The sequence below is a fragment of the Limanda limanda genome, chromosome 22 (assembly GCF_963576545.1).
Source record: "Limanda limanda chromosome 22, fLimLim1.1, whole genome shotgun sequence".
In the NCBI taxonomy this organism is placed as follows: domain Eukaryota; kingdom Metazoa; phylum Chordata; class Actinopteri; order Pleuronectiformes; family Pleuronectidae; genus Limanda; species Limanda limanda.
In genome coordinates, this window is record NC_083657.1 from 3,702,082 (window position 1) to 3,724,036 (window position 21,955).

General features: G+C 44.6%; 1 protein-coding gene across 1 annotated transcript; it reads right to left on the reverse strand.

The window, feature by feature from the left end:
• Positions 1 to 1,652: 1,652 nt before the first annotated feature.
• On the reverse strand, positions 1,653 to 21,604 carry LOC132996280 (uncharacterized). The gene is made up of 35 exons (XM_061066624.1): positions 21,541 to 21,604; positions 16,870 to 19,190; positions 15,215 to 15,276; positions 14,937 to 14,975; positions 14,629 to 14,814; positions 13,890 to 14,479; positions 13,527 to 13,792; positions 13,222 to 13,362; positions 12,882 to 12,980; positions 12,738 to 12,766; positions 11,385 to 12,523; positions 11,010 to 11,201; positions 10,862 to 10,896; positions 10,570 to 10,710; positions 10,292 to 10,423; positions 10,156 to 10,194; positions 9,867 to 9,992; positions 9,656 to 9,779; positions 9,403 to 9,573; positions 9,278 to 9,312; positions 8,964 to 9,128; positions 8,750 to 8,884; positions 8,529 to 8,567; positions 8,303 to 8,443; positions 7,858 to 7,940; positions 7,703 to 7,726; positions 6,955 to 7,474; positions 6,770 to 6,817; positions 3,580 to 6,642; positions 3,354 to 3,453; positions 3,130 to 3,252; positions 2,731 to 3,003; positions 2,516 to 2,632; positions 2,300 to 2,421; positions 1,653 to 2,209 (listed from the first exon to the last, which is right to left on the reverse strand). Exons 2-35 carry the CDS (start codon positions 19,000 to 19,002, stop codon positions 2,135 to 2,137), a joined length of 10,707 nt encoding a protein of 3,568 aa, XP_060922607.1. The 5' UTR covers positions 19,003 to 19,190; positions 21,541 to 21,604; the 3' UTR covers positions 1,653 to 2,134.
• Positions 21,605 to 21,955: the final 351 nt, after the last annotated feature.

The following is a 21,955-nucleotide window of genomic DNA, read 5'->3' on the forward strand; positions in this document are numbered from 1 at the left end:
AGTAACCTAACCTTAACTTACTCTAACCACAAGTAACCCAACCTTAACTTACTCTAACCACAAGTAACCTAACCTTAACTTTCTCTAACCACAAGTAACCCAACCTTAACTTACTCTAACCACAAGTAACCCAACCTTAACTTACTCTAACCACAAGTAACCTAACCTTAACTTTCTCTAACCACAAGTAACCTAACCTTAACTTACTCTAACCACAAGTAACCTAACCTTAACTTACTCTAACCACAAGTAACCTAACCTTAACTAACTCTAAACACAGGTAACCAAACCTTAACTAACTCTAACCACAAGTAACCTAACCTCAACTAACTCTAAACACAAGTAACCAAACCCTAACTAACTCTAACCAGGAGCTCAGAAAATACCTCTTCCTCTTTAGGACCAGGATTTGGTCCTAACAAGGTTTACTGGACAAAAACGAGTACACACACACAGACACACACACACGGCGGTCTGTATTTTCATCACAAATGCCTTCACACAATGAACAATCCAATCCCTGCCAACTTAAACCAACACGTGATGAGGTCACACACACACACACAGACACACACAGACACACACACAAAGGGTGAGTGTGTCGGGCAGAATGTGTCTGTTGAAGCAGTTTTGCTCAGACAGTCAGTCGGAGGCAGAAGTGCATCACATACTGTATATTTAAAGGGATTTAATTTTGAAGGGAAATATGAATAACTGAATCAGGTGACGCCGCTGACTCAGGGTGCAGTGACACCCCGGTTGCCATGGAAACCAGACGGTGAGGAGAGACTTCGCCTCCACCTCTGAATGATTTATGTTTTCACTCCTGAACTGTTTGCTTGTGAATACGATTACACAAAAACTACTCAACGCATTTCCACGGAACTTGGTGAAAGGATGTGATAGACGTCCCGAGAGAACTCATGACATTTTGGCCTGGATCTGGACAAAAAAACTAACATTTCACCTCATAAACGTTACATTTCGGCGCTACAGCTCTGTAGGACCTCATTAATTCTGGACTGCCTCATGAGCGCCCCCTACAGACTGTTGAGAATCACCGAGACATTAACTGAGCTGCAGCCCAGTGAGATTTAAGACGCTTCATGTGACTTGACATTTAAAATGTCTCTAAAAGGATTAAACTAATTGCTTCAACAGACCAAGGAAAAGAGAAGTAAAGGAATTTAAAGATTAAAACTGTTTCTTTATCACACAAACTGACTTTAATGCCGTTTGTTAAATTCTCTCAGAGAAAAGGTGGAAAGTATCAAACCCAAGCGAAGGTGAAAATGAAAAACCAAGTTGGTCTTCATGATCAGAGGCTGTGGGCCGACATGGGGACGTTTCTGCTGCTCGTCTATTTATAGTGAAAACCCACAAGGCTTCAGTTATGTCACGTGCACTTATGGGACGGGGGGGATGGGGGGGTGCAGTCAAAGAAAACAAAACATTTAAATTATTGAGTTTCTAATCTATTGGTGACAGGAAGCTATGGAAACAAAATGTAAATTTTGCAAAAATTGGCTTTTCCTTTATACTATATTGATAAAAGCTTATTACAAAAGAGTCTGTTCATGTCTGACTAACATTTATAAACACACACACACGTGTAGAGCGTCACTCAGTCGAGCTAAAGAAACCACATTCCACAAGATCAAGATTTTATTTGAATCTGCGCCGAATCGTTCACACACATAAATATCAGTCCCCAAAATACGTCTGAAGATCGACATATTTTAATTTCTGACTCAGGTTTATTCAATTATAAGTAAAAAAATGTGCATAAAAACAGACAAACACTGAAAGCCTTTGATTCTACTCGCTTGTTCTGTGCAACTTAAATTAACAAGTATCTGTTTATATCAGATACATTTTTTTCATCATTATCTAAGAATTATTCTCTGGGAAATCAGTGAAAATACATTTTTAAAACAGCTCTTCTCATAATGAAAGTGTTTGGATCCACTTGAAAATTGAAGCGGTTCTTTCTTGGCCCATTTTCCATCTTCCCACCAAGTTTCACAGAAACCGGTTGAGTCGATTTTTGCACAATCCTGCTGACTGACAAACACACAAACACACAAACAGACACAAGTGAAAACAAGACGTCAGAAGAGGATCAGGATCTGGATCAGTCAGAGATGAAGCCTTGAGAGTTTGGTGTTGAACTTCCTGATTGATTCTGTTGACGCTTCTGGTAGTATGCCTGAAAAGAAGAACACAAACAGTGTCAGGTCTTGTGTGTGTGTGTGTCTTTGTGTCACATCTTGTGTTATGTGTGTGTGTGTGTGTGTACCTGCAGGTTGTTGTAGTGCGCCTGGCTGCTGCAGTGAACGTCCTTGGCGCTGCTCTCGCTCAGGTAGAAAAAACGGCAGATGTTACAGAAGTATCCGGATTTAGGGACAACAAACTCCTGACCTGGAGGGACACACAAACACAAACGTAAAAACCATATCTAATACTATTTTCAATCTGGTGAAATTAATATTAAATAAAACGGTGTGATTCTCACCGAGGGGCTGGTTGGCTCTGAACGGCGGCAGCTTGAAGTCGGCAGGAACCGAAGGAGACTGAGAACGAGATCTCTTTGCTTCAGGTCCGACGATCTCCTTCTTCCTTTTACTCACAACTGAAGAAGAGGAAGAAAAAAACAAAAACAGATTATTATTCTCTCTCTCTCGCAACCTCACAGAGCTCAGAAAGAGGTGTGTCCTCAGCGCTCTTTACCTTTAACGTCCGCACTGCTCCATCCCTCCTTCTCCTCCTCTGCTTCCAGGCTCCCAGGCTGCAGCTCCTCCACAGCGGAGGTCTCAGGAGGCTTCGCTCCTTCCTCCTCCTTCTTCTGGATCTCCTGCCGCACGTCAGGTAGTAACGATGACGGATCTTTGTCCGGGGACAGTGAGGCGTCGAGGGAAGTGGGCGGGGCAACACAGGCGCCGGCTTCCTGTTCTTCACTCTCATCTTTTGCCTCAACTTTCCTCCCTCGAGCAGATTTTCTCACTGTGGGGAACAAGATACAAGTTATGACGAAATTACACATTTCAACAAACCGAACCTTGGTTTAGTTTAATCCAGTTAAAACTTGTGTTAGTAAAGAAAAGATGCAGACGTATGAGTTTGTGTTACCTGGCGTCTTTCTGGTTTTCTTCTTGGCTCGGCCTCTTGTCTTAGGAGCTTTATGTTCTTCCTCCTCCTCCTCTTCTTCAACCTCTCCCACTTCATCCACCGTCACAAAGTTCACATTATCTTCTATAATGGGTCGAAGAAAAAATGAAGTTTGAACTAAAACACATAGTATCCCAATGAGAAGTTCACAGGTAAAGAGTTGTGGTTTTTAAAGTAACACAAACCTGTGTCGTCATCGTTTTTGCGTTTAGCAGATGTTGTTTTCTCAGCTTCGTCCACCTTCTCCTCCTCATCCTCACCTGCTTCATCTAGAGTCACCAAATACTAAAGAGAGAGAGAGAGTTTACATCAATGAGACATGAACCAGGAACAAAAGGGAGGATCCAGGAAGTTATTTATTTTTAAACTATATTTATATAAACGTCTTTCACTGAGTGACATTCTCGTTACCTCTGGGTTCAAGGAGTCACGTGACTCTTCGTCCTTGCTGGGTGGGCGGGGCTCCAGCAGCCGGTTTTCACCTTTTCCCTCCTCCTCCTCCTCTTCTATGATTTCATCCAGAGTGACGAGCCCCCCCGGTTCTCCACCTTGTAACTCCACCTCCTCTCCAGCCTCATCTGCTCCCACCTCATCCAGAGTCACCATCTCCTTGGTGTCGACCTCCTCCTCCTTTTCCCGACCCCTTTCCATCGTCCTCCTCCTGTCTCCTCCTCCTCCGCTGCTGCTGCTGCTGCTGCTCTGGCTCCTTCGCTCCCTGGACCTTCTCTCCTCTCCCTCTCTGGACCTCCTCTCCTCTTTCTCCCTGGTCCTCCTCTCCTCTTTCTCTCTGGTCCTCCTCTCCTCTTTCTCCCTGGTCCTCCTCTCCTCCTTCATGACCAGTTGCTTCTCTTTAGCAGCAGCTTTACTCTCCCTCAGTTCTTCCTCCTCAGCGATGTCGTCAAAGTAATCTTCCTCCTCATCACTCACTTCATCCAGGTCCACCAGAGCACTTGTCACCTGGTTCTTCTCCACTTCTGGTGTTGTTGGATCTTTTTGAGATGTTGTTGTTGATGAACCTTCTTCCTTGATGTGTTCTTTGGATGAGCTTTCTCTCTTTTCCAGACCGGTAGACGGATCATTATCTAAATCCTTGGTGACCACTTTTTCGGAAGTTTCCACAACGTTCCTACACGTTGGTGCATCTTCTTGAACAGCTGCTTCCTCCTCTTTTGGACAAGTTTCATCTTTTGACTCCTCAGTGGTCATCGACTCTTCCTGAACTTGATCATCTTCCACAGAATCTACAATCTGATACAAAGGCTCCTCTTCCTCCTCGTTTTTGGACGACTCTTCTGTGGGAGGTTGATCTTCAACCATCTCATCCTCCACAGAATCCAGAATCTGATACGAAACCTTTTCATCATCAGCTTCTTTTTCAGATGCATCTTTGTCGCCCTTCAGTGTTACAGGGTTTTTTCTAGTTGATTTAACAGCTTTCTTTGGTCTTCCCCTCTTCCTTTTCCCTCCAGTAGGGGGCCGGTCATCCTGAAGAACCTCATCCTCCACAGAATCTAATATTTCATAGGTTGCATCCTCATCTATTTCCTCTCTTACAGTGATGTCGCACTTCTTTGTTGGAGAGTCCTCCTTCGAAGATGCTTCCTTCTCCATCTCTAGAGTTTTTTCCTGTGACTCTTTAGCAGGAGTGCGCCTGCTTCTTGTCGGTGTGTCCTCTTTTTTAGTTTGGTCTTTCTGAGTCGTCCTTCCCCTTCTTCCTCTGGTGGATCTCGTCATAACGACCGGTTCCTCAGTCACAGTCTCGTCCTCCACAGAGTCTAAGATTTCATCTGGTTTTTCAGATGCTTCAGTGAGATTCAGAGTCATTTTGTCCTCTTTCTTTCCTCTTCCACTCCTTCTTCTATCAGTCCTTTCTGTGGCGGCTGCTTCTTGAACCAGTTCTTCAGTGGAATGGACCATCTCCGACACCTTCTCCTCTTCAGGGTCTTGGTCTCTTTGAGGAAGTCTTGCAGTGGAGTCTTGTGGTGTCTCTGATCTTTTCACCACCCGATCCTGTTTCTCTGGTGATTTGACCTTCTCTTCACTTTTGGATGCTCTGGTCCTCAGGCCACTCCTCTTTGAGGATCTATCATCTCTTCTAGAAGTCGCGTCAGGTTTCTTGTTGTCAGACTCAGACTCTGTAGTTATTGGCTGTTCAGTAACAGAATCCACTACCTTAGAGGCATCCTCCTCTTCTTCTCTACGTGTAATGTCTGTAGACATCTGATCACTCTGTGCTTCAGTGTTTTGTTCCATTATCGTCTGATCGTCGATTGAATCCAATATCTCAAAGGTTTCTTGTTCAGTAACATCATTGTCTTTGTTATCACAGACTTTAGGAGGCTGGTCTTCATCTTGTGGGATTCGATCTTCAGGTTCTTGGACATCTTTGGAGGGTTTGCAGGATTCTGCTGATGTCATTAGGGCTGGGACCTCCTCCTCTTGAGACAACTGCTTTCCTGTGGATCCGCCGTCTTCAACCAGGCAACTCTCCTCTTGAACTGTTGCTCTTTTGTCCTCTGTTGAACCTTCTACCACCTTCTCAGAACAAGCTTCTCCACCATCGTCTTCTTGGACGACGCTGTCCAAGACCTGAAAGTTTTCCTCTTGCAAACTCTCAGGTTCAGGTGACTTGGTGTCAGAGCTGGCGACTTGATCCATATCCTCTATGTTTTCATTTGTTCTGTGATCGAAGGAATCAAGGATTTCGTACTTTTCCCCATCATCATCCTCATCCTCTTCTTCTTCCTTTTTCTCTTTGCCTGTCTCCGGGTCTTTGTGTGTGGTGTCCTTTAAACCAGTCTCCATATTCTGGTCTTGGTTCGACCCGAATCTCTGTGTCTGTGCAGATGGATGCATCTCTGAGGATTTTTCTATTTTGGTCTCTGACTCATCAGTTTTTGCAGCAATGCTCTCTGCTGACACTTTGTGGTCAGACTTTGCCACGACACTCTCTTTTGCTGCTTCTCTCTGTGATACAGGGGGACGCTCCACTGCTGCTGATTGCTTCTTTACCCTTTCACGTGCAGTTGGGGACGATCTTGAGGACTGGGTCTTGCTCTGTTGTGCTTTGTGACAAGAGGAGGGAGAGGTTTCAAGAGACAGAAAAGACGCAGAGGCAGAGGATGAGGATTTGGTCGGCTTAGATGAGTCCTTTGTCTTTTTTGGCGACACAGAGGTCGAGATAGAAGACGAGCTTCTCTTCACAGGGTCTTTGGGTGACTTGGAGGAGGAAGATGCGGAGCTCTTAGAGTCTTTCAAGGATCTGGGTGAGGATCTATTTGAGGTTTGTTTTGGAGCAGATGAAGTGTCTGAGCTCCGTGTTTCTTTTCTCCCTGAGGAGGACGAGGAGCTATGGGGGTCCGGGCTCATTTCTTCCACATCTTCAGCAACTTCATCAACAGTGACAAAGTCCCTGATGTTGAATTGTGGCTCATCAACACTGAAGGTGTCTGAAGTGTGTAAATCCTCCAGAACCTGGATCAAGGACAAAGAAAATCTCAAACAATGTAATAGATACACAACCATCAGCTTGACAAAAATAAGTGAAAAGGACGACGGATAAGTTACAGAGCTTTCAAGGAATTCAAAAATTGACATTTACCTTTTCTTGATGTGTGACTTCATCCTTGACACTAATGTTGCTGGAGCTCTACAAAAGAATCATTAAAAAGAAGAGGGTCAGCTTTTCTGGATTAGTGACAGTAGAAAAGACACATAAAGACACCATGATCTGCAGATTGGGGAACATTGCTTTGTTCTATTCTGAGATCTGAAGCCAGGCGTCACCTCGTTCTCTTCACTCTGCGTCTTCGTCTCTTGGGTCAGTCTGTGCCGGTGAACCGCTGCTTTGATGGCCCTGAACACGTCCTGGTTAATCCGAGGGAGATCTGTGCTGGTTTCTTCAGAGGCGACCACACCGGTGGTGGAATCCTCTGGGACACTGGTTCCATCAGCAGGAGCATCTATAGTTGCTGTTGTTGACACCTCCTCGGTCTCTGCAACTTTCTCTACCTCCTTATTTGCCTGAGGTCCAACACCGGAGTCCGGGACAATCTCAGGTCCCACTTTCTCCTTGTCCTCCTCCATCACTACGTCACCTGCTGCCGTGGAACTTGGTTCTGCTGCGACAGCTTCACCAGTGATGGGTTCATTCGGAGCTGCTGGTTTTGCAGACGCAGAGTCACTGGTTTGCAGAACAAGCTGTGGATCATTATCTGGATGTTCAGGAGGAGGAGACTCATCTTCAGGTTCAAGGTTTATGAAGATCTCACTGGAGCCTTCAAGACGCTGCTTTCGACTCTTCACACTAAATAAAAAAACAGAAAAGCTTCTTACAATGACAACATATTGTTCCTTATATCGATAAATCTGGGACACATGCACAGAGTTTATATCAATAATCTGTAAATGATCTGTGGCCTTAGTGTTAACCTGCATGAGACCTTGTGGTTCGTAGCAGTCATCAAACAGAATATTGTCAACGTTTTTACTTATAATTCACTTGACGAGAATCAACGGAAAGCGATTTACTCACGATTCAACATGATTAACTTTATCCCTGTGGAGAAAGAGAAAAAAAACAACATTTGTCAGTTTGATGTGAGGACAAGGGATTAAAAGAATTTGACTTTCACTGATGTCTGTAACATTTATTCACATTTTTTATCTCTAAGTTAAGGACAAACAAACCCGAATATGCGCTGCATTGAGGGAGATCTGAACTTCTCCACCACCTGGGCTACACCACTGGAGTCAACCATCTCCACACAGATCTGAGGTGGAGAGACAGTGATGGACAGAGTGATAAGAGAGCGAGAGAGCGAGAGAGAGGGAGGGAATTAAGAGCTTTTAAATGATCATTCCATTTATGAAAGGTAAAGGGTTTTACCAAGGTAAGTAGAATGGTTAAACTAGTTGGTTGTAAGGTCGGTAGGCAGGTAGGTAAGTGGGTTGGTTGGTTGGTTAGTAGATTTGTCACTGATTATTATTATTATTCGAAATGATTTCTTTGGGTTTTAAATCTTTAGCTGAATCAAAACAAGTGGTTTGGGATTGAGGAGAGAACCAAGTCTCCTCAGCCCACAACCAAAGTTTAATGCGAAATCTGAAGCTGTGTGTTGTGTTGTTGTCGTACCCTGTTGGCGAGCGGCAGATAGCTGACAAATTTAGCAATGGACGCCACAGTTTTCATGACCGTCTGGATAATGTGGACACTGGTCTCAGAGATATCCACACAGAGCAGCCGCTCCTCCAGAGACTGGGGATCTGGAACACGCTGAAAAACAACCAACGTGGTGTTAAGGACCAAGGAGTCAAGGAATTTAATAATTTAAGATTCAAATAAATGATGAGGAACTTACAGAGTTGCTCCATTTCATCATGGATTTGTAGATGAGCTCCTGCAAAAAGACACAGATGCTGTTAAAACAAGTTTCAGTCGACCAACATGGTTTCCCCAAGTGTTACAGACTGTTTGAATGTTAATTGATAAACGGCTGAATGAGGAACAAGAGACGATCAAACTGTGATGTTCTGATCATGTTGTCCTGTTTAACTCTCTCTCTCTCCTCAGTGTCCACACCTCTCTTGACTCAGGAATCATGCAATCCAGGACGAAGTGGGCCTCGAGAACAACCTGTTTGAAAGGAATCTGCCTCTTGATGTGATCTTGGATAAAACGAAGGCAAAACCTCCAACGGCTGAAATGCACAAAGGCCTGGAGTGGAGAAGAAAGAAAAGATGTTTTAACATAGTTCCACTGGGAAAATTGTCCGTCTGCAGCCTTTAGTCCTCACCCTCCTCTGCAGTGTCAGCACGATCACGTTGTTGTTCAGAGAGTGGGGAAAGTGTTTGGGGAAATAAGGCCAGACCAGCCTGGCCACGTCCTCCTGGCTGTAGCCTTTGTCTGGTAAACCGGTCAACAAGAGTGTGGGGTACATGGTACTTTGACTTTTGACCTTCTGCAGGACACACAAAAAAAACGGCATATTTAGGGGACTGATGTCTATGAGTGTGAGCAGCTTCGATTCATCTAATAGGACGGTTGGGCTTTCATGGACGTAAAAGGCTCTACTGCTGGTTTTTAACTAAACAAAAGGAAATTAGTTACCTTCATATCCATATCTCTTTTGACAGTCATACAATCTTGGGAGGCAAAAGAGAGGAGAATCACTTAACCGAACAAAAACCTGTTAAATTCAGCAGCTAAATTTTGTGTCCAGCTGTTTCTCTCACCTGGGATGATGAAACAAGGAGTCAAGGTGCGGAACGTAAAGGGACTCGTAGCCATAGTGACCCAATACTGTACAAGGCTGCCCTGTGGAACCTCAAATTCCACTGAGGGGCTAGTCGCTCCGGGGGGAACATACTCGCGGTCCGGCAGAGCGTTCGCAGCAAGCCTTCCAACTGCAAGAAGTGTTTTTTAAGTAATATATCAAAACCCATTGCATTTCTAAATAAAATATGTCTTTCCCTCCCAAAGACTCACATGCTTTAGCCTTATGCCACAATGGTCTCAGCCGTAACACTGTTTGACCAGTGCCCTGTTTCTGGTGGCTGTACCAAACTCCGAGCCGATCGGCATGAAGACTGGACTCAAGTTCAATAAAAACCTGAAACACGAATAAACAGGACAGATTATAAGAACAGGAAGTCTTTATTAAACTCACTGAAACGTCTGTGTGCGTGTGTGTTTATACCTTGTTGAGCAGAGGCAGGTAGTTTGTGACTGAATTGGTTTTTCTCAAAACCTCCCTGAGGTCTTGGGCTTCGCTCGGTGAAATGTTATTGATGTAGATGATCTTATGTCTCGTGTCGTCCACCGACTGCAGCGAGAACAAGGAGCGAACGATTAATCTGACAAGTCAAATTGACGTCTTATCTGACTGAACAAAAGACCACATTTAAATTGCAATTTGCCACGAATCTAAAACAGTTTGTTCTATTCATTAAGTAAAGAGGAAAGAAGTGTGCGTGTGTGTCACTTACAGAATTCATCGCGTTCATCACCGATTTATAAAACATAACCTGCACAAAAACACATGAAGAAAGGCAGGATTTCATTTTGGGGACATCTATAAAAAACCTCTAAACAAAAACGAGCAGCATCGGAACAAACACGTACCGGCTGAAATCTGAAGCCGGAGCAATCCACGTGCAACTCCAGTTTGTTCCCTTTGAAGGTGATGCCTCTGTGTGATGAAGAGACGTCGATGATGTGGTGCGCCTCAGCACCTGTCGGCATCTCCACGAAAGCCTCAGAGGAAGGAAGCGGAAAGAAATATGTATTATTTACACAACTATAACACATACTCTTAACAGGAGTTTGAAGATGTTTCAGAACCTTTAGGATCTTCAGATTCTGATACGGAGGTTCTACTGATTTATAAATCCGGTGCCTACCACGCAAATCTGAGGAAGCACATAGATTTTGAATTGTGAATATTTAAATCCGAATGGAATGAGCAGGTTGGCGACGTCTTCCTCCGTGTAGGGGCCGTCGTCGTACTTCGGCAGGTTGGTGATCACCACCTGCCTCCGACCCTGGAGTGAAGACAGAGAGCGAGAGATCAAATGAGAGCTAGTCATCAACGTAAGTTTACCGAGATCTTTAATAAATGACCGGATGAGTTATTTCGCTCAATGTGACATTCAAGCCACGGTGAGTTTCATAAGGTGATTTGAGAAAACTTACCTGTTTTGAGAGGTAGGTTTTCTGCTTTAGGCACGCTATGAATGAAAACGACGAAGGAAAGGTTAGAACAAATATTTATAAATTCAGATTTGAATACATTTTCTGGTTCCAGTGAGACAAACGCAGCAAAGTCGCATATATTTCTTACAGAATTTTTTTTCTGGATTAAAGAGCTTTTCAACCATCTCCCCGATGGTCAGATGGGGAACTGCAGGTGAAGATGTGGTTCCTGCTGGTTGTAGTTCGCTCACTGCTCCGGCTGTCGGCTCAGTTGAGACTTTGTCGGCCCCCTCAGCTGATTTGGGATCCATTTGGTTCTTCACGGCAGACGCAGGATCTTCTAAAAAGAAAATGAACTATGATGAGGAGCGGTACTTAAAACAGGTCATTAACAAGAGCCTGTCCACTTCCAATTAAAACAAGCTACAAAGACGTAAAGGAAACACTGACAGACTAACACAATGTGTGCTTTGGTCTTTCTATATCAAATATCACCATCCTTTTCCCCTAGTCTCCAACACACCTTGTTCCGTTGTAGTTTTCTCCTCCTCTTCAGTTGAGCTCGGAGGTCGTGAAGCCTCCATCTGGATGACAAGACCGGAAGCTGCAGACAGTTCTGTGGACTCCAGGCCTTGGACCTGTGATGACACAGGTGGAACAGTAGGGGGCCCGGTCTCATCGTTACTGGTTGATGGTTGACCCTCGCTGGATTTGGACTCCGGGGCTGCGGCGTCCGGTTCTGGAACCTGTGCTGACGCTTTCTCAGCTGTTTCTGTTTCAATGGTGGTCTGAAGCATCTGAGAACTTGTGTCTGCAGGTTTAGGATCAGCGTCTGTGTCTGGAGGTGGAACAGCAGGAGGTCTGGTCTCATCTTTCCTGGTTGGTGGTTGACTCTCAGTGGATTTTTCAGAAACAGCTTCCACAGTTGTCTGTTTTTCTTCTGCTTCCGTGGGCCCTGCCACGTCCACTCCCGTTTCCCCGAGCTCCATCGGCTCGGCGCCTCCGGCTTCTTTAGTCACTTCATCGACTGTGACAGGCTCCGGTTCGTGCTTCAGCTCAGGAACTGTCTCAACTCCCGTCTTAACCTTGACTGAGTCTTCCAGCACCACCACAGATTGTTGAACCTTTGAGTCTAATTCTTTTGACTTTAACTCAGTATGTTTTTCTGATATTGTGGATTTGGGCGTCACATCTGCAGCTTGTTCTTCAACTTTGACTTTTGTTGGATCTCCTGCTGCGGCCAAGTTGTCCACCGGTGTTTGAGGTTCCTGTGAAACTGAGGCTGTTTCCACTTCGACCTTTACTTCAGGGACAAGTTCTGAGACACTAGTTCTGAGACTCGAGCTCTTTGATTTACTGACCTCGACTGTCCTTCCTTGCTGCAGCCCAGATTTTGCCGTTTTGGCGATCGGCTTGGACGAGACGGTCCTGGGTTTGGGAACCAGGACTTTGGCTTTAGTGAGACTGGATGAGCCTTTAACAGCTGTTTTCCGATTGGCACATTTGCCTGGTGGGGTTCCCTTTGCTGCAGAGGCTGAAGCTAAAGGCTTTTTTGGACGAGTAAGTAAAGTTTTCACAGATTTAGACGGGACTTTTCCACCGGTCGTGGGCTTTGTGGATTTAGAGGTTTGAGATGTGGAGACACCGGAGACAGCCGGTTTTCTGTGAACAACAATAACATGGTTGTCAAGAAAGAGAAAGAAGAGAAATGAAAGTTTGAATGTTTTAGATTTTACAGAAAATAAAATCATTCTTTGTAGTTTGTAATATTTCATTCTTGTCATGTGTAAAAAGTTAAATTAATCTAGTCATCTGTGAAATTTATACGCACGTCATACTTATCAATGTTAAACTGTGACAACGAAGCATATCTTACTTCAGAAGAGTTTTCTTTGGCTCAGTATCCTGCAAACAAATGAAATAAGACTTGTTATTTTAGATTCATCTGATGAAAGACACTGTATATGATAATTATACGTCTGCTGTTGACACAGTCAGAGTATTTTTTGGTCAGACATACCCAGTCCTTGACGACAGGGATGGGGAATCCTTTCACAATGACTTCCCCCAAGCTCTTCAGTTTCTTAGCGTCTTCCTCCTTCTTAAAAGTCACCAGTGCCTACATAACACAAACACACATGACCCTGGATTATCACGACCGTCAGGACTTAGTTGCGATTATGAAGTTATCAACTTATGGTACAATTTATCCACACGATGCTGACAGCTTGTCTGATGTAAACATAACAAATGTCATCAACATCTGTTATGAGCCAGAATCAGAGTATAATCCATATTGTGAAGAGACATTTGATTATTGCACCTACAAGCACAAACATGAACTCTTCTGTTGTACACACCTGCAGTTTATGCCGATGCATTACAATTGATTCGATTTCTCCAAACTGCTCCATCGCAGTGACCATATCACTGTGAGCGACGATCTTAGGAATCCCTCCTAGCCTCACCCTGGTTGGAGGGGACGATGTCGGTCTACCTGACTGAGAGAGAAAGACGTAGACTTTGATGTTATAAACAGAAAATGCTTGAATTTTACAAATAGTAAGAAGGGCGTCCAGGGAAGGGGAAACAGGGAAATTGATTTCAAGCAATAGACTTTTGCTAAATGTCCATGATGTTAATACACAAACACATACACACCAACCTTAGTCTTTGTAGAAGCACTTGAATCACTCTTCTTCAGGCCGGCCTTGGTTAATGTTGTCGTCTTCTTCGCTGCTGAGGGGCACGATGATGAAGAGGCAGCAGAGGATGAGCCCATTCTTCCAGCAGCGGGAGTAGACTTCACGTTTTTTCCTCCCGTGGCCGACGAAGTGGACGACGAGGAGGAAGACTTCATCTTGGTTATCTCAGCGAGTAAAGTTTTAACCACAGCCTCCAGGTCAGTCTGTTTGGACAGAGACTGGACATCTAGAGAAACAAAGGGGACAAACGGTGTCAGAGGAAAGTTTCCAGTGTCTTGATGTTTTTAAAGTTGTGGTGTAAAAGTGTTTGCAACTTGTCAAACCTGTGTTTTGCAGCAGTTTCTGTGCCAGTCTCTCTGTGCTGCTCTTTCTCGGTGAAGGGGACCGCTCTGAGGACAATCGTCTTTCTCTGCTCCTCTTTTGTGGGGACCTTCTCCCATCACTCCGTCTTAGCGGGGACCTTTTCACGTAAGTCCTCGGAGGAGGAGACCTTCTCAGGCCAGTCCTCCCAGGAGGGGACCTTCTCATGCCAGTCCTCCCAGGAGGGGACCCTCTCATGTCAGTCCTCCTGGGAGGGGACCTTCTCATGTCAGTCGTCCTGAGAGGGGACCTTCTCATGTCAGTCGTCCTGAGAGGGGACCTTCTTATGTTAGTCCTCCCAGGAGGGGACCTTCTTATGTCAGTCCTCCCAGGAGGGGACCTTCTCATGTCAGTCCTCCTGAGAGGGGACCTTCTCACGTCAGTCCTCCCAGGAGGGGACCCTCTTATGTCAGTCCTCCTGGGTGGAGACCTTCTCATGTCGCTCCTCTTCGGTGGAGACCTTTCACCTCTTCTCCCCGGTCTCTCCTGGCTCCTTGAACGCGACCGATGACGGTCATACCGTGGAGAACGGGAACGAGAACGAGATCTGGAACTAAAGTATGGAGAAATTATTTTAACGGTTGGTTAAACAAATGGTAAATTTAAAAACAATAACAAGTTTCACTGTGGGATTTGTTAAATGACCTTCAAATGACTCTTGGTAATTTTCCAAATATTCTAGCTCATAATCATCATTCAAACCTGTGAGAGTATCTGGAGCTGCGCGGTGATCGTGACCGGCTGCGTTTCTCTCCTCGACCCTCTGAGCTGAAATGGCGCCGAGGGCTGTGGGAGCGGGAGTGGCTCCCATGACTACTTTTCTTTTGACGCTGTTGGTGAGTCTGCGCAGGAGCTGAGGATGAGGGCTTGACATCTTTCCCTGCATCCCTGAAAACAACAGGGAACGAGAGAAGCAAAGGTCAATGACGGGCAAAGAAAATGTCCCAAAATCGTGACCGGTTTACAACTGGTTTGGCAACTACTCCTGTCTGAACACTGGAGAAATGTACCTGGGTTTAAGTACGATATCACCTTTCCACTCTGGGTATCTGTGGAAAAACAAAACACGTATTACTTGTGACTTAAAGTGTGTGTGTGTGTGTGTTGAAGTAAGAGGGATTTGTTGTTTTGTTTATGTTTTTAACCACGGTATTGAGAATGATTGAAATTTCGGTATCGACTGCTACATCTTTAGTATTGTGTGACAGAGACAAACAATCCTAAGACCCTTCTCTCTTTCTCTCACTTCATCTGCAATTCCATCACAAAATTCTAAAGAAAAACTAACTTTGTCCGGAGGACTCTGCAGCTCTCAAGGTGAAGACTGGTGTTCTGGTGGGAGATCCAATCCTGGCAATCAGAACAAAGGAAAACAAACACAACATTTAATCAGACATCCTCAGTTTAAATATTAAACTATCTGATTATTCAACCGAACGGCAGCATGATAGGAGTTCCTCAGAGCTTCAGAGCTTGTCCAATTCTATCCCTCGGTTTGCGTAAATGTGAAAAAGTCTGTTTTTATAAATGTTCCCAGTAAAAAATATTAAATCATACAAGATAAAAAGAAAAAAAAGGCTCATGGAGTCAATAAAAGCTGTGCATGAATCAAGCCTTATTTGACAAACAGAAATAAACATGAAAACAAATATAACACATCAAGACCAGAGCGGCGAAGCTGCAAAACGCCACAGAACTGTTAACATGACTGAAACCTTTATTTCTCTCTGGAGCTGACAGGAGGGTGTGAGACAACTCCAATGAGTGGGGTCGGGGGGTATTCAGGAGAATCTTCACTGAGGAATTCAGCGATGAAGGCGGGCAATGGTTCCACTGGAACTGTTACATGTCCCAGTGAAAGGCTTTCACCAATCGTTTTATTTAAATATAAACACATAAGGACTCCAGCCACCATCAAAGACTGAGAAACCATTCGGTTTCTGGAGCTGATAGAAAAATTGGTGTTTATTTAAATTGGTTTTAATGATGCAACATGTGCATCAGTGTTTGTTACAGCAACAGCTGATCTTAAAGAGTTATATTATTACCTTTATACTTAGCTCCGCCAAGGAGCTTATGTTTTTGCTCCTGTCTGTTTCTTTGTTTTTTGGTTGGTTTCTTTTAACAGGATTATGCATTATGGTGTGTTTTTAAATTCGTGCACCTTGCTTTAATTTAATGAGACTTTTGGGCCTTGGCGGAGGTAAGCGAGTCAATTAGTGACATTCTAGTTACAGCTGCTTTTATTAAGCTTGACAACCGAAATAAAAAGGTCTTCTTCTTGGGTCTCTGGATTCTGCAACGTCTGGATCTTCAGTCTTGCGTAAAACCAAATCTGCGGCACAGGCCTCTATCAGGAATGGATCAGGAAAAACAAAAGCAGACACATCTCCATCTGGGTAAAGGCAGGTCGATGTGGAAAACTGGCAGGAGGAAGAAGCCGGTGCATTGAGTTCTCAAAATGTGAAATGTGGCATCCCAAAAAAAAATCCAAAAAAAATCCAAAAATTGGTCGAGAAAGAAAAAGTACGTTTAGTATGACTGAAATATGTTGGGAAACAAAAAAAAACTAATAATGCATAAAAAATGGAAGCTTGGCTCCAAAAATAAGGGACAGCGAACATCGTTGAAACAAAAACATCAGTTTGGAGAACATCAGTGAGGTGAGGGTCAACAAGTTTGCAATGTATCGGTTACTTTAACAACACAGCTCAGGCGATGGAAGGTTTTTTATGTGTTTTCTGCGAAACCACTGATCTATTAAAACTCAAGAATAATTTATCATTCAAGTTTAAAGTATCATCTTTGCACTTTTGTCAGATCTTTCAAGAAAAAGTTAGCTATTTTAAATGATCTGATGTAGATTAAAAGAAAACAAATTGTAGATTTATTGAAATGAACAACCCACAACTGTTTATAGGGAGAGTGCATTCTTCTACTCACCTTCATCTGAGAGCATTCTTTGAAACACAGAGAACAGGTGTGTGGAAAGGCTCTCGGTGAGGCCGCTGCATAGTCGTACATCATACCCGGCGCTGGCAGACCCTTGGACACTGGCTTCTTTGCTGGACCCTGGCTGCTGGAAGGCGCCTGGGACTGAGGAAAGTTCATAGAGCTCAGGACTGGCTGAGGTGGTGGATGATTGATTGGACCAGGGATGATCGTTGATCGTTCTGGCTTCTTCTGTGGCATCTGGCTCTGTGGCATCTGGCTCTGTGGCATCCGGTGCATCTGACTCTGTGCCATCTGGCTCTGTTGCATCTGGCTCTGTTGCATCTGGCTCGGTGGCATCTGGCTCTGCGGCATCTGGCTCGGTGGCATCTGGCTCTGCGGCATCTGGCTCGGCGGCATCTGGCCCGGTGGCATCTGGCTCGGCGGCATACGGTGCATTTGGCTCGGCGGCATCTGGCTCGGCGGCATCCGGTGCATCTGGCTCGGCGGCATCTGGTGCATCTGGCTCGGCGGCATCTGGCTCGGCGGCATCCGGTGCATATGGCTCTGCAGCATCTGGCTCGGCGGCATCTGGCTCGGCGGCATCTGGCTCGGCGGCATCTGGCTCGGCGGCATCCGGTGCATCTGGCTCTGCGGCATCTGGCTCTGTGGCATCTGAGACTGCGGCATCTGGCTCTGCTGCATCGGCTTGATCTGGTTCTGTTGCCTCTGCTGCATCTGCCTCTGCTCAGCAACAACTGACCCTTTACCTTGAGTTGTGGTCGGATTCTTAGCGCCGCTGGCATCACTGCTGCCGATGAGCACAAGACCAGGTCGGTCAGGATGCACAGAACGAAACAAAGTGGGAGAGGGCTGGGTCACTGATGCTAACTTGCGATCTGTCTCTAGTTGTTTCAAAGGAAGGGGTTTGCAGGCTTCAGGCGTATAAACTGTTCTGTCTCCGTCTTTTCTTGGCAGAGAAGAAGAGCTAACGATTGTTTGAGGGGTCTGGATCGGTTGGGTCTTCACCTGCTTTGCTGGATCAATGCGTGGGGGAGCAAGTGAGCTCTGTATTGAGTTGTACGAAGTTTTGGCAACAGAGCTACCTTCCTTTTGAGGTGGCTCTTGACTGTGGCTGCTGTTGTTAGTGTTTGCCGACATCATACTGCCACTCCCACCACTGGGAGTACTTCTGTCACTATTTTTTCCAATCTCATCCCCAACCCCTCCAACGTATTTGCTAGTATGTCCATAGTCAATGACTTTGCTGGGCTGGAGAACAGCTGATGACCCTCCAGAACCAGTCAAACTGTCCCTGCCACTGGCACCTCTGAACGGTTGGGGTTCAGGATAGGGTTTTGACTCAACTGCATTCATAGCTCTATTGGTCTTCTGGATGCGGATTTCCCGCAAGATGAACGGGAGCTTGGCCGGGGTGAGCTGATCCTCAGGGTATTGGACGAGATATTCCAAATCCTCTCTCTGAAGTCCAAAATTTAAAAGGATGCTAGAAGCAGATTCGGACGTGTACGTGGGCTGACTTGTGGCAGATGGAGTTGCAGGTTTGTCTGGTACACGATAGTCATAATCACCTAATCTTGGGACGGACTGTCCATCACGCTGTCTGTCACTGGAGGCATTAAACGTACTGACACCACTGCTTGTACGGCTACATGAAGCAGGTGGTGGAAAATAATTTGAGGAATCAGCTGCTGTTGATCCTTTGTAGCACGGCAACCAGTCCAAGGAGCTACTTGTTCTTTCAACATCATACTGTCTGCGTCCACCAGAGGCCGAGGTTGAGGACATCGGATAGGAAGTCGTCCCTGTGTAGGTGAAGCGAGTGCTCTGGCCTGTGGGTGTCCCCTCCTCTCTGTCTCTGCTAACATGCGGGTCCACAGACCTCTCCATGTCACCCACGTTCACTCTGGCCCGACTCTGTTCAGGCCTGTAGTTCACTGGCTGGGATTGGATATTTCCACCATGGTTGGCCGGAGTTGCAGGAGAAGAGAAGCTGGACCCTGGTCCCAGGACAGAGGTTGCCCTCCGAGGGTCCCTCTCTGCCTGCACACTAGGGGGCCCATATGGCCCCTGGCTGGAACTCTGGTTCCCAGATTCATATGGGTTATAAAGGGGGTGAGACATGGTATTTGCAGCCTTGAGAAGTCAAGGAGTTTGATGGATGGAGCAGTCGGGGAGAGGATGTTTACAGCAGGTCCATGGCTCCACAACGATGGTAGCCAAGCTTTCAGTTAGGCCTGAAGGACACAGCCTGCTCTTCACTCAGGGACAGGTTCCCTGTGAGGGCACAACGCTCCACTAGCAATGCAAAGCTGAATTTAAAAAACAAAAAGGGAAAGAATTATTGATTGAGAGTAGACGTCGGCTTCCACGGTAACACCCATTATGTGGAAGGTCTTGTCCTCTCTGCTTCTTCCTGTCAGATACACATTCAGTCTGTCTATTACATGTCCTGATCTTCACTATCAAACAAAAAGAGATGAGGAAAGTCAGACATGTAGAAGAGAAACATTGATTTCCCTTGCAGGCTCAATCCTGGTGGAAACAGTCAAGACAAGCACAGGTCGACAAAGCAAATCGCACAATGCAGTTTCCATTTCATCACATCTCGTTAATCACAGGTGGTTACTGGCACTGATCCGTCTGATAAGACCCATTGGAACTCACATGGTTTATAATTTGTCAGGGATTTTTACATATTTTGAATCGTGATACCATCGTCACATTAACGTTACATAACTGGTACAAAAAGCAAATCATCTTCACACACCCTTAAAGCAAAAGAATCACTGCTAATAACATGTTTTAATTTGTCCCAAACTTCTCCCTTTTTATGTCATTAACTTGTGTGTGGTGGCAGTGTGTTGGGTTGTGGAGAAGCACTTCATAAAAAGATCCGCACACACAACCAGCACACAAACAACAACAAGTGACAGGACACAGGCAGTGATTTGAGGAGGACTCACTAACAAGGAATCATTGTGAGGAGGCTCAGGAGCTTCATCACAGGACCAGAGAAGAAGTTTGTTTACAACAGGAAATGCACTGGTGAATACAAATGGAGGAAAGTGGTTTTTCTAGACACTTTTATTTTACTAAAACACACTATTGATTTTACTAAGTTGTTCATTCACCAATATTTACACTTAAATGACCATTTAGAGTCTGATAAAGTAACAACAGATGTATAAGTTGTTTGTTATTGTAGCACCACATGTGTTTCACATTGATCTATGGATTCAGATCCTCTTCCTCTGGTGTTGAGGCCTCTCTGCGTGGATCTGTCCCACTGACACTTTCAGAGATATTCAGACATTTAGTAAATGGGTAGTTGACAAATAAGGGTGAAACAGTATTTTTTTAATAAAGTTCTAATGAGGAGTACAGTTGTATGAAATTATAATGTTCAAATGCTGAATTTTTTTAAACTGCTAGTGTTCCGTGGATTTTTTGTATAATTTCATTGTGGTGTGACGGGCCGTCACACCACAGGACATATTCATCATTTTGAGTCATTGCTAAAAGACTGACATTAGCTATTATGCTAACTTAATAATAACACAGTTTAACCCTTATATGTTTAATTAAATTTAAAAAAAACAAAACGTAAAATAATTTTTTACAATTTTTTTTAAACAAATTTTTAACTACAGCCGTCACACTCTCAAAAAATGACACATTCATTGTCTGACAGAAAGAGTGAAATTTATGAAATTAATCAGAGGTTAACAGTCACCTTTCAACATACACAGTACATTCCCACATCTGGGGGGGTTCCTGGTAGTGGAATAAACTAAGGGCCCCTATAGTTGTCCATGTAACTGCCGTTTCAAAAATCTGATTTTCCATGTCACGCCACAGGACAGCATTTGTGTTACGAAAGTTATTTTGCTGTAAATACTAACGTTCTAGTTGTGTGCATATTAAAACCTAATATTAATAAAGTCATTATATACAATATAATGCAATGGCAGTTATTACCTGCTCCAGATATTACTGGTTTATTTTGTTAATATGTAAGTTTAATGCTTCACCTATGTTACGGTCACACCGCAGGACATTTTGCGTATTCACCTTAAAATATAATCAAAACATAACAGATATTTCATACAAAATCATAAGTTTAAAACAAAGTACCATAATATGCATCACATCCATGTGTTGTTTAAGTGGTTAAATGCATCTAAATAAACATTCACACTTAATTACAGAAAAATCATGCGTCATGTTATCCACCCAAATACACATTTTAATGTCTGAAATAACCTTTTGGCTTCAAAGAGCCACAGATACATACCTGAGCTAGCTCCTGCTGCTGCTGCTAGCTCCTGCTAACGCTGCTAGCATGTGGAGAAGCTACTATTACGTGCTAATGAGTGACAGCATATCCTAACGCTAGCTCCTGCTAACGCTGCTAGCATGTGCTAAGGCTGCTTCTACGTGCTAACCAGTGATAGCATATGCTAACGCTAGCACCTGCTAACGCTGCTAACGCTGCTAGCATATGCTAACGCTGCTAGCATATGCTAACGCTAGCAGGGCAGCAGCGAGGCCCGGACCGCAGAGACCGTGAGACCAGCACCGGGACAGAGACACGTGTCCGTCGGGGACATGTCTCTCTCTGTCCCCGGTTGTCTGACGTCGTGTCTTTTGGTTTCTTACCTTCACTTCTTTGTCGTTTTTCACTTTCAGGTTCGAACTCTTCTGTCCGCCATCAGCATCCCGGATGTTTGAGAGGGTGGAGACTTCCGCTTTGGTGGACGAGCCTTCAGAGTAAAAGCACCAATGCTGCATTTATTATTGGGTTTACTCCTATGGTTTACTCTGATTGTTGTTTTTCTTCTTCTTATAAATCAATTTTTCCTTTGGTGGATAAACATATTAAACACAGGTCTGGTGAAAATGTATGTATTTTATTGTGCTCGAGAAATTGAGTCAGTTGACCGCTTGTTATGCCTTTTTTTTGTGATTATTCCAACAACACTTTCAGAGTAAAAGACAAAGCATCTCTTTGCCCAGAAATCCTCGTCACCAACGTTTCCCAGAGCGGCAGGTCACACAACTCAATCAGTCAAAG

Bases quoted from the DNA above. Each gene is read 5' to 3' on its own strand.
- LOC132996280 (XM_061066624.1), bottom strand. From the start codon at position 19,002: ATGTCTCACCCCCTTTATAACCCATATGAATCTGGGAACCAGAGTTCC. The intron at 11,202-11,384 runs GTGTGTTGGAGA...TTTTCTTTTTAG, and splicing joins GAAAACTACAACGGAACAAG to AAGATCCTGCGTCTGCCGTG. The intron at 10,424-10,569 runs GTAGGCACCGGA...CCTTCCTCTGAG, and splicing joins TGCTTCCTCAGATTTGCGTG to GCTTTCGTGGAGATGCCGAC.